The sequence below is a fragment of the Delphinus delphis genome, chromosome 6 (genome assembly GCF_949987515.2).
Source record: "Delphinus delphis chromosome 6, mDelDel1.2, whole genome shotgun sequence".
Lineage (NCBI taxonomy): Eukaryota > Metazoa > Chordata > Mammalia > Artiodactyla > Delphinidae > Delphinus > Delphinus delphis.
In genome coordinates this window covers 108,324,738-108,337,377 of record NC_082688.1, presented here as the reverse complement: position 1 = coordinate 108,337,377, position 12,640 = coordinate 108,324,738, and the positions used below count along the sequence as shown (strand labels likewise).

At 35.3% G+C, this 12,640-nt stretch overlaps 1 protein-coding gene across 2 annotated transcripts in view; it reads right to left on the bottom strand.

Annotated features, from left to right (window-relative positions):
- Positions 1 to 12,640, bottom strand: part of FBXO8 (F-box protein 8) — a 39,279-nt gene that overhangs the window by 19,230 nt on the left and 7,409 nt on the right. Inside the window, exons 2-3 of one of the 2 annotated variants that reach the window (XM_060015282.1) lie at positions 5,077 to 5,413; positions 2,154 to 2,280 (exon numbers count right to left, since the gene is read on the bottom strand). In XM_060015282.1, coding sequence (XP_059871265.1) covers positions 2,154 to 2,280; positions 5,077 to 5,405 — 456 coding nt within the window. In that variant the 5' untranslated portion in view covers positions 5,406 to 5,413. Of the gene's footprint in view, positions 1 to 2,153; positions 2,281 to 5,076; positions 5,414 to 12,640 lie in introns of those variants that run through there. The other variant, XM_060015283.1, reaches the window with a different exon arrangement.

Here is a 12,640-nt window from a genome sequence, read left to right as displayed (position 1 = left end):
CAGCAGTATGTGCCCCTTTCAAAACAGTAAATTCAATACTTCTGGAATGCTCCAGGATATCCTTGAATCAGGCCAGGGAGTAAAGGAAAAAATACAGCCAACTCTCAATAACAATGGTAGGTAGGATGGATAAGTAAAAATCTGAAGATCTAAAAATCTTATTTTAATTAGTAAATTGAATCCCCTCTTTAAATATTTGACTGAAATTTTTTAATATTTTTTTGCCAGATAAAAAGAGGACTTTAATTTTGCCTCTTTTCTCTGCCCCACCCCCGCCCAAACACTCTAGAGGAGGTGAAGAACTCTATAGTCTGATATATGTAGTTGCAAAGATGGAAACATATTTTGACATCTAGCTTTTCCAATTTAGATATTTAAAACTACCCATATCATATTCTAGTATATAAGGGCCTATCTACAGTTTCATCTTTGCATAATAAGGATGCTTTATAACTTGTTTAAAAATTAGTACTCCTTTAGCGAGGAATGACTACTTACCATAATCAACATGAGCAGTCACATCCAACTTGTCTGACTTTGACAATCTACAACTCAGTACTTACCAAGTTACACTTTCCTTAGAATGTAACATTTGCAAGTGATATGAATTGAAGATGACAGTTTTACTCAACATTGGTGTTAATTCATGACTGGAGCCAGTATGCCTTGATAAACTGGGCATAAGACAGGGCCTGTAATAGCTGCCTTTCCTGATTCCTGCGTATCTGGAGTAAAACGCTGTACTACTCTGCCCCAGTTCTTCTCCAGTAATCATCATTCAATTAACTCAAGATACTGATGTGAAATATTTATTATAACGCTAGTCATATAACTGTTTCAATTAGCAACATCCATATTATATTGGTTTCAAATGTGTAATTTGAACTTTAACTTCTTATAAATCATTCTACTTTCATTAAAAGTATCAGTCTTCTATTCACTGAAAGTAAAAACTGGTGAAAGAGAACAAATATAACATATTTGTTGCTTATAACATATTTGCTTTATAACATATATACTTTGTTGTATTTGGGCTAAGACTTAACTGATGATGTACATGTATTAGTAAACCTTTGTAGCAGTGTTATATTTTTATTCATGTACAAGAAAAATTTAACAGAGAAATATATAATAAGCAAAAGTCAATTTAATTTCAAAATGTCATTTGTATTATTATGTGCATATTTATAAGATCAGTAGTTCTTTAATATGAATTAATATTAATTAAAGAATATTAATATTAAGGTAACTAGGGAGTCCTTAATACCTCTACAACAAATGAAGAACGTTGGTTTTTGAAAAGTAAGTAAATTAACATAACTGCCAGACAAATTTTTCCACAGAAAATGATCCACCCATAAGTATTAGTTCTGAGTGTTACATAATTTCTATTAGATTTCTAAGAGTAAGTCTAGTAGATACTTAAACATTTCTGAAACTCCGAATCTTTCCAGAATATATTAAAATAAGAACAGGGGTAAGGGGGAATCAGAGAAAGAATTGTCTTCACATTTTGATCACTCATATGTTATGTTAAGAAATAATTAAATGATTAATTAACTTCAAACAGTTCTTTTTGCTTCTCCCACTCTCCCTGCTCTCTATTCGTGTTTGCTTATTGTCTTAAGAAAAAAGAATTAAAGAATTAATGCAAAATTATTCAGTTTTATAACAGAATCTATAAGTTGTTTCTATGCCATCATGTATTAGATTGTTAAAGGCATTATTTAAAGACATTCTTATGTGTCACAAACTAGAAAAATGTCCTTTGTGATTATCTCTGATAAAAATAGCATTGTTAGTAAATGGAAATGATGAAACAAAGAAAATGCTGCAGATAAAGTTTGATGAACATATTTTGTGTTCTCGACTTATAATGTAGTAGTATCTCAACCAAGTCCAGTGGCGGGCTGCATATATGTCATGGAAGCTGCCATACAAAGTGAGCAGGTAGCAAGATTAGAACATGACATGGTAAGGTAAAAAGAAATGACTAAGTCACATAGCAATAACTTCAAATACCAGGCTTTGCAATGATTGAAAAGTCATGTTCAGTGACTTGTAATTTACTTGCAAGTTTATTATGTTGGAAAGCTGCAGCAAGACAACAATAAAGTTCGCAACTGTTACAAATATTCAAATTCTTCACTTACCTCATCTGGGTTAGCATTAAAGGTGAGGCTGCCTTCATCCAGCTGCATGTACAATTTTCTAAAAGAAAATCCTAGAGGTGGGTTCTTATTGTATATGGAACAGTGACCCCAAGTGGATTTACACAACCTGTAAGTAAGATAAAAGCAGACGAGAAAACATGACTATATTGAATTTTTCTAAGTTAAATATGTATATATATGATAAAATAGTGATATGAAATAACATAAAATTGGATTTTACAGCTCTAAAGTATAAAATGTTTACTTTTATACTTGTTTTATTTGTTTACCAGAGTAAGATAGACAAATGTCTTCAATTTAGCAATTTTGACAGCACTTAATAAATGTGAGTTACAAAGATTAGTAATATTTGTGAGTCCTACTGAAGTTAAACATAAATAATGATGATGATAATGATAGCCAACATTTACCAAGTGCTTACTCGATGCCAGGCACTATTTAAAGCATTTTAATAGTATTAGCTTGCTCAGTCTTTACAACAATCCCATGATTTGGTGCTACAGATAAAGAAACAGACACCATAAAAAAGTTGCCCAGGGAAACACAGCTTGATCTGAATCCAAGGAGCTTACTCCTGAGTTTGCAAACAGGCTCCGGACGCGCAGGCTCAGCGGCCATGGCTCACGGGCCCAGCCGCTCCGAGGCATGTAGGATCTTCCCGGACCGGGGCACGAACCCGCGTCCCCTGCATCGGCAGGTGAACTCTGAACCACTGCACCACCAGGGAAGCCCCTGAGTTTGCAATCTTAACCAAGAGTTTAAACAGAATTAAGCAAGAGTGTGCTCTATTGCGAAATATAACCGAATTGGTAGAAGGAGGAAGGTTGCTGGGCAGAGGGAGAAATTATAATGCTATAACTTCAATACTTAAATTGCAACATTAAGTTTAGCAGTTTTTAAGATACTGCTTCAAAACGCTGGTTCTTTACTATCACAGCTATATATGATTGTTTACAAAATCTGTAATACTTAAAATGCTAATGGTTCATACCTCAAAACACACTGTTTCTACACATTGGTATACCTGTTTCCAACTCTGTTTGAGGCATTAGCTACTGGTTGTTATTTGAAAGCTAACGTTTCATCTTATTACAATGCCTGGAAATTCTGGATGTATTCATCCAGAAAGTGAACCATAGTTTCACTTTCTGATATTCATCATGGATTTTTGGCACAAACTTCCTTCTTTTCTCACACACATAGCTTACAAGAAAACAAAAAAGTTACCGTCTCAGCCTGTAACATCAAAATTTCTGAGGATAGTGGGTAAAATATCTAATTTTGTATGGGAATATCTTCTTAATAGTTAATTTATATCCTTGCATTATTTTTACCAACCAAATGAAATCACTGATTTCGTAACAATGAGTTTAGTAACTTGTTTAGAAAATTATCAATATTTTAGCAGTCTCTTTAATCTAGTCCCATAGCTTTCGATTTTATTACTAAGCTACATGAAAGCAACAGAATCTCTCAACATCCAAATTAAAAAAACAAAAAACAAAAAACTAAGCTAGCCTTTAATTTATCACTAAGAAAAAAAAAATCCAAGCATCAGATATATAGGCATAATTATGTGGTAAACACTAAAGGAAGCATTTCTTTTAAAAATGAACAATCCAAATTTAAATCCCAAATGAAAACCACATTCTGATTGAGTTCATATAAGCATAGAAATAAACTCTTCTACAAAGTTCAAATATAGGATCATAAATTAAGTTTGATGGGAATACTAAAGTGTAGAAAAGAGGTTATAAATAAAAGTGAGCCAGTTTTAAAGTACTTTTTTTTTTAAGAAGATGTTGGGGGTAGGAGTTTATTAATTAATTAATTTATTTTTGTTGTGTTGGGTCTTCGTTTCTGTGCGAGGGCTTTCTCTAGTTGTGGTGAGTGGGGGTCACTCGTCATCGCGGTGTGCAGGCCTCTCACTATCGTGGCCTCTCTTGCTGCGGAGCACAGGCTCCAGATGCGCAGGCTCAGTAGTTGTGGCTCACGGGCCTAGTTGCTCCGCGGCATGTGGGATCCTCCCAGACCAGGGCTCGAACCCGTGTCCCCTGCATTAGCAGGCAGGTTCTCAACCACTGCACCACCAGGGAAGCCCTAAAGTACTTTTCTTTCCTCTTACACTGAACAATTAAAAATTAATAACTATACTTTAAATATTACTAATAGAATTTCCTCTCACTTCCACAGTAACTTCATTATGACAAGACAAGGGAAGAATAACAAGATGATATTGATGATTTTTAGCTTTCTGAAGGTTGAGAAATGAACTACATAATTAATACTATAATTCCGTAGCATCGGGAAGCCTGAGTTAAAAATGTCATTGTTGGTAATACATTTTTACTAAAGTTTGGCTATTTAGATAATTGATTCTCTCCATAGATTTCATTGAAAAATGGTTTTAAAGTCTCAAAAAACTTGTTTTTAGACACGTTTTACTCCGTTCAGAAGTTTCATTTTAAAATAATGAGACTTAAGTAAACTTTGGTAAAGAATGCTAGAAAACCCAAGATTCAATGATTCTTTCATTTTCATGACTCATGTATACAATCTGTTAAGGAGTAACTTAGGTTCCATAGATTCTATTGCACCAAAAGTTCTTAGATTTATAGCTTAAATTTAACCTGGTAAAAGAGCTGCTGAAATTTCTACAGTCTACTTTCACTTCAGCAAGTAGATTATCTCTTTGCTTTCCAATATTTGCCTAATTCATTGAACAAATAGTGGTTAGAAAATATAAAAAGTAGATGAAATATTCACCAGTTAAAGTTTATGCTAACAAGCAGCACCAACCCCCCCAAAACAAACAAACAAACACAAAAAACAAAAACCCCACAACCTGTAGGCAAGATTCTACTTAGAGCTATCTGGATCCAACATGGTGGGCTGAACTTACCCTTGCCAGAGAAGTTCATCATTGGCCAGGTCCTGCCAAACACAGGAAGCTAAGCAGAGGTCAGTTGCATTCAGGTAGGACAAGATGGTAAAGCTTAGCTCGGGAGGCAACATTTCCAAATTAATGAATCCTTCCTGTTCTTTCGATTTCCTTGTCTTCAAAAGATGATATATATCAATGCCCCCTTGGACTTGTTTGCGATGACTGGTGTTAGAAATGCTGCTGGCAGCCATCCTCCTGCCCTGCTCTCTGCTGAGGTAGCCTTGCTCACTGTAGCCTTCCTGCTGTAGCTGCTGGTTTCTGGCGACTCTCCACAGCCCCTGACCCATCTGCAAGCCTGGGAGAAAGCCAGAATGGAGTAAGAAGGCGACATTACAAAAGTAATCCACCTTTCCCTGCGGTACAACAAGTCTACATGAAGCATTCATTTATCAGAATGAACATTACTCATTAAAGCGTATTAAATGGAGTAGGAAATTACAAATAGTTGGAACATAGTAAGTATGAAACTTGGATGGAGAACTATTTAGTTTGATTATCACCTTTATCTCAGTTTGCTAACCACTTTTAAAGTCCATAGGTGACATAATCATTTTTCACAAGTTAAGATTTAAAAGTTACTGACGTCTTAAAGACTCTTACAAATTATAATTATGTGGACTTATGGGCCAGTAATAAATACAACTCTGATCAGAGCACAGGACTTCACTTAAAAGACCTGTACACCCTGCTTTTTATCACAACCCAGGCTAAGCTAAGCTAGGCCCTTTTAACCAAATTCCCAGATGCATAACAGCTGTGAAACAGGCTTTTCGTTTAATTCTTGCCAGTCTGCTCTTAAGTTGTGGGCTGTAATAAAATGTAACATAGGCCCTGAAGTCTAATTCCGAAACCTTATAAATTAGACACGTAGGACTCCATGATAAAGAGCTCAGTAATGACTATTTGGTTCTGTTGCTGCTTTAAATACAAATCATAATTTAGACTAATTTTCCAGTTCTTCTCCAGGAGCCCTATGGACTCCTCAGAGGTACCTGGGAAAAGGCAGGAGAAGGGATGGGAGTGCTCTAGCCTCTTCTCTCTCCACTTGACCTCCAACCAAAGTAGCTCTACATTTATCTCTTACAAATATCAGACTTCCTCATATACAAATATTTAGAAGACTATTGGCCTAGACTTTCTATTTCACTTGGTTTTGCAAATAAGTGACTTTTCCTGGGCAAATAAATTCACTGAGAAAAATGAAATCAGGAAGAGCTTTTAACTAACACAAATAATTATTTTCATGATCTCTTTTACAAACAAAATATTCTTGTTTTAAAAGCCCAAGTTGACTACTGGGACGTGCGTGTTTTAAAAATTTGGAGGAAGAAATGGATTTTTGTTCAAAATCATTCAAATAAATTTCATAGCGTGACCTAAACTTAAAATATGGTTTTGTTTTAATTGGCTGCTTACAATAAGGAGTAATAATCAAAAAATAAAAAAGCAACCCCTCCCCAAGCCCACTGGTGACCAGAAATTCTGAAAATTATTAGGAATAATTTGAAAATTGAGTCGAATTTCAAAGAATGTCACCGAGTATTTTTTCAGTATTTAAAAAGGCATGTATATTTATTGAATTATTGTCTGTTAGTTGGATAATGGCCACTGTAACAGGCTACTTGTTGATTAAAACAGAAAAAATAGTCCAGGATAATTTTTCACTCTTTGTCCTTACTGTGAACTGCTTGGAAATCCACAAGCTTAAGCTATAAAGAGATGCGGGAGGGAGGATACAGAGAGAAGGAACATATTAATAATTTTTAAATGTGGGGAAATTTGTTTTTGCAAAGAAACCACAAAAGGTAGTAACTTTTCCTCCCTACGACACATACTACCATAATGGTAGCAGTTCCTGAAGTAGTGGTTAAGCTATTAATAATTAAATTCTTATTTTCTATTAGAATGATTGAAATCCCAAACTGACAACACCAAATGCTGGCAAGGATGTGTGAATTCAAAATGGTACAGTCACTTTGGAAGACAGTTTGACAGTTTCTTACAAAAATAAACATACTTTTACCATATGGTCCAGCATTTATGCTCCTTGGTATCTACCCAAATAAGTTGGGAACTCATGTCCACACAAAAGCCTGCACACAAACCTGCAGCTTTAGTCATAATTACCAAAACTTATAAGCAATCAAGTTGCCCTTCAGCAGGTGAATGGATAATTTACTGTGGTACATCCAGACAATGGAATGTTTAGTGCTAGAAAGAAGTGAGCTACCAAGCCATGAAAAAATATGCAAGAAACTTAAGTGCATATTACTAAGTGAAAGCAGCTGACCTGAAAATGCTATGTAATATGTGATTCCGATTATAAGACATTCTAGAAAAGGCAAAACTACAGACAGTAAATTAACACAGAAAAAAATACAGAATATCAACAAAAATTTGTAAGGAGCTATAAGTTTCCTTAATGTTTAAATATGCTATGTCATGTTACAACATAAGTACAACTTAATTTTGACACAAAAGACTCATAAACATTTAAAAAATTTTATCATAGCCATTTCTCTGTTTATCTTAGCAAGAAAATATCTAGAAATTGAATTGATTGCTAAGCTCACCCAGTATATCTGTTGTCATTTTAGATAATTATATTTATTCTTCTCTTTTGCATTTGTAGCACTAAAGGTAAATAATCAAACGTGGTGACTGTGATGTCTGAAGTCTCAAGATTTAAGGCATTTAGTATCAATTTTGTATGTACTTTCCCTACAACATCTTTCTAGGGACATATGGTTAGGCAGCTGTTATTACTCTCAGGGATGTTGCTAGGGGACACAGAATCAGGGTGATTTCCCTAGGCTCTGGACTTTAATGGGGATCACTTAAATAGAGCACTGGATAAAGTGATTCGGAAAGCATCCAGCAGGTAGAAAAGAGGTTAAGCCAACAGCTGGTTCTTAGGATTAAAACAAGTTGATGGGGAGGGTGGAGGTTTGAGGCTCATCTACACGTGATTCAGACACAGAAAACTGCATTTTCTATTCTTCTACTGCTAAATAAATATTCTTCTATTGCAAATTACCCTTGCAGGATGTCTTTTTCCCTTTAAAGCAGTTCTTGATACGAAGCATGAACACAGTATGATATATCACTTGAGAAGTATTACTATCATATATTTATCCTTCGGAGAAAGGAAAGGGTGTCGACAGTGTTCCACGCCACTCCCAGTCTTCCTTAGGGTAATAGTGGTGTGGAAGGTGGACAGAACTGTCAGAAAAGTGATAAAACTCTCAAAAAGACAGGAGATCCACTACAGAAGCTGTGAAGCAAGTCACAGAGGGAGCATAGTGCTGTGGACTTTGAAGTTGAACAGACTCGAGTTCAAATCCTGACTTCACTGACGAGCACTTACAGGACCTTGGAGAATCTACTCGACTAGTCTAAGCTTTGGTTTCCTCATATTTAAGGTGATAATTTGCATATAATATAGTGGTAATACATATAGTTCAGAGGGCTGTTGTATTAAACATTACATATAAAGTGCACTTCACAGCTAATAATAAAATGTTAGCTCATTTGTTTTGACAAAACCATATTTTCACAGAGTGAAAATGATGAGCATTTCAGTAAAACTTATTGAATGATACTTCAATTATCACATAAAAAAAAGAAATCCATGAGTGAGTCTACACTGATTATCACTAAATATTACATGAAGAAAGGAAAGCTCTTCCTTATAGTAAAATTCTGAAGAATGAGTTAGAAAAATCATCATTTAACTACCATCATAGAAAAACTAATTCTTAAGGCAAGAATTATCAGTGGGTGCTGAATCTGGAATTTGATAAAGAATGGAAGATTTACAGAGTCTCAAATATATTACTCATTAATTACAAAAAGAAATTAAGAAATCAGACAATATTTAACCAAGTGTTCAAACTTAACATTTACCAATAAGAGACAAACGGACATATATGCCTCTCTGGACATGATACCCTGAGAAGGATAGGACATATATGCCTCTCTGGACGTGATACCCTGAGAAGGATATAACAATTATACAGTACTCTGGCCAAAAATATATAACCTTTATCTAATCATGAGGAATATCAGAGAAACCCAAGAGTCTATAAATAATCTTTTTTTTCCTTCAAAATTGCCAATGCTGTGAAGATAAAGAAAGGAATCATCCCAGATTAAAGGACACTGAAAAACGTGACATCTAAATGCAGTGTGTGGACTGGATCTTAGCATGAAAAAAAAGTGCTAGAAAGGACATTATTGGGATAACTGAAAAACTAGACATACGGGCTGTAGACTGGATAAAAATACTTATATGAATGTCAACTTTTCTGAATTTGATAACTGTACAGCGGTTTTGTCAGAGTATATTCTTGTTCTTTAAGAAAAAAACTGAATTATTGAGGCATAATGTATAAGACAGTCTCAAATGGTTCAGAAAAACAGAAACATCTGTCTCTATACAGAGAGAATGTTAACGCAATGTTGCAAAATGTTTAAAATTGGTGAATCTGGGTAAAAGGTACACACCAGTTATTTTTATTAATCGTACAACCTTTCTGTAAACAGAAATCTCCTGATTGAGGAATCCAAGCATGTGAAACTTGAAAATAACTGAGATTGATGTGCACTAAGTATAAGAATTACTGCCCTAAGAGCTTAGCATCATACAGACTGAAAACCATCACGGAGATAAATGCTCAGCATCACAGTTTAAGAGTAGTAGGAGACCCCTGTCAAGGCAAACATCAAAATAGTAAGAATTATTCTTGTCAGTTGTGATAGAAAATTTTCTTTTAAAGGCTGAAGAAGTATTTTTAAAGAAAGTAGGGGAAAAAAATACCCCTTTAACTTTGCATGTGCAGATTTAAGGCTTGGAATTCCTGGCTGTGTTCCCTCCTTCCATACATAATATTATGTGCACAATATTTTTAACATAATATTTAATAATATAAATATTAAACCATAATATTGTTTTTGTACTATAAACCACAATTTATTTAGTGCTTACTCTATGCCAAGCATTGTGGAAGTTTTAATACATTATCTCATTTTTGTCCTCAAAACAACCTTCATAGGTAGATATTATTCTAATTTTATAGCTGAAGAAATAGTGACTCAGAGAGGTTAAGCAACTTTGCCCAAGATCTCAGAGCTGGCAAATGGAAAACTTAGGATTCCATCTCAGGTCCATCTGAGTCCAAAGGTTAGTCTTAACCACCAAACCTTATGCCCAGAACTGGCAAAGACGATCCACCATCTGCTTCTTCATCACCAGCTCTCATCTCTTCTCCCTCTGTCACTGCTTATTACCTCCATGCTGCTCCCAGCTGCAGCCTCTCTTTAGGCTACTGTTCTTGTGGAAAGCACATACACTTTGACGTGAAAAAAGATCTGGTTCAGACTCCCACACAGAATCTGTTTAGCTTATAGTCTGTGGTACTCATTTTCCTCACCAGATAAACAGTGAATAAGTCTTATTCCATGGAACTTATAGGGGTTAAGAGAACCTAAGCCACAGGGAATTTATCATAACAGGTAGTTTTGTAGTCACCACTCAGTCCGCTTTAAATGATAACTCTTATTTATTTTGGTTCTCCCATTTCAGAGTACACCTGGTTATTCTGGACCTAATGATCTGAGTAGTTATAATCCTGGTTCCAAATTCCATTAATTGAGGATCTGTGAATTCGGAGATGCCATTTACCTTCGCTAGGAGAAAAAAATAACAACTAGTAAATATATAAAGTTAGAAGAAACTAACTTTGCTTAGGCTGACACTCTTAGCTTGGCAAATAAGGTCAAGTATTTAGTTATCAGTCAGTGATAACAGAGATACCTTTTGGCAGTTAAGTACTACCATCATCTTTAATCACTATAGACATGTTTCTAGAAATGAAAACTTTAAGACTTCATGGGACGATTCAACATATCAAGAGTCCTTATGGCGGTATCACAAAATAAATCGATTAATAAGAAAGTTCTACTCTTGATCTTTATGACATCTTCACATCCCAGGAACTTGAATTATAAAGAGCTTTATGGATAGAGTGTCAATTTCTTGGATCTTTGAAATCAATGTTACAACTGTTGAGATCTATATTTTTAAAGCATATTTCTTGATTATAAAATACGAATTAGGGGCTTCCCTGGTGGCGCAGTGGTTAAGAATCTGCCTGCCAATGCAGGGGAGAGGGGTTCGAGCCCTGGTCCGGGAAGATCCCACATGCTGCGAAGCAACGAAGCCTGTGCCCCACAACTACTGAGACTGCGCTCTAGAGCCCGCAAGCCACAAGTACTGAGCCTGCGTGCCACAACTACTGAAGCCCACACGCCTAGAGCCCATGCTCCACAGCAAGAGAAGCCACCACAACGAGAAGCCCATGCACCACAACGAAGAGTAGCCCCCGCTGGCCGCAACTAGAGAAAGCCCACGCACAGCAACAAAGACCCAATGCAGCCAAAGATAAATAATAAATTAATTAATTAATTTAAAGAAATAAATAAAATAAAATATGAATTACTCAAACATATGTTCCTTAAGATGACAATAATTTTGGAACTTACCTATCATACTGTGCTTTATTATTGTTTATTAAAAGAAATAAAAATTTAAAAATATATACAGGTAGTCCTTGCCTTGTACAGTACCAAGCTAACTACTGGCTGACAGTTCCATGGGACTGTGCACAGCAAGGCCACAGTTCTAACACTCATGCATTTCAGTTTACATGGTACTGTGCAGAGTAAGAACTGCCTGTAAGTACTAAGATGGGGGACTAATTCAACACAATAGGCTACATGGAAAAATCCAATACCAAACACAGTGCCTTAGACCTACAAAGCACTCAGTAAATATTTGTTGACTGCAAGAATGGATGAATGGTAAACAATAAGAAAAACTGAATTACATGAACCTCGACCTAAATATCACATCTTTCAAAAACTCATCAGAATGGATCATAGACTTAAATGTAAAGCATAAAAGAATAAAACTTTTAGAAAAATACAGAGAAGGAAATCTTAGGGATCTATGTCTAGGCAAAGAGAGTTCATCAAAAGTATGATCCATAAAAGTAAAAGTTGATAAAGTCGACCTCATCAATATTAAAACTTTTGCTCTTTGATAGCCCATGTGAAGACAAAAACACAAGCTACAGACTGAGAGAAAATATTTCCAAACCACATATCTGACAAAGGACTAGTATCGAGAATACATAAACAATTTTCAAACTCAAAAGCAAAAAATTAAACAATTCAATTAAAAATGAACATAATATTTACAATAGCCAGGACATGGAAGCAAACTAAGTGTCCATCGACAGATGAATGGATAAAGATGTGGCACATATATACAATGAAATATTACCCAGCCATAAAAAGAAACGAAATTGAGTTATTTGTAGTGAGGTGGATGGACCTAGAGTCTGTCATACAGAGTAAAGTAAGTCAGAAAGAGAAAAACAAATACCCTATGCTAACACATAATATATGGAATCTAAAAAAAAACCTAGGGGCAGGGCAGGAATAAAGATGCAGACATAGA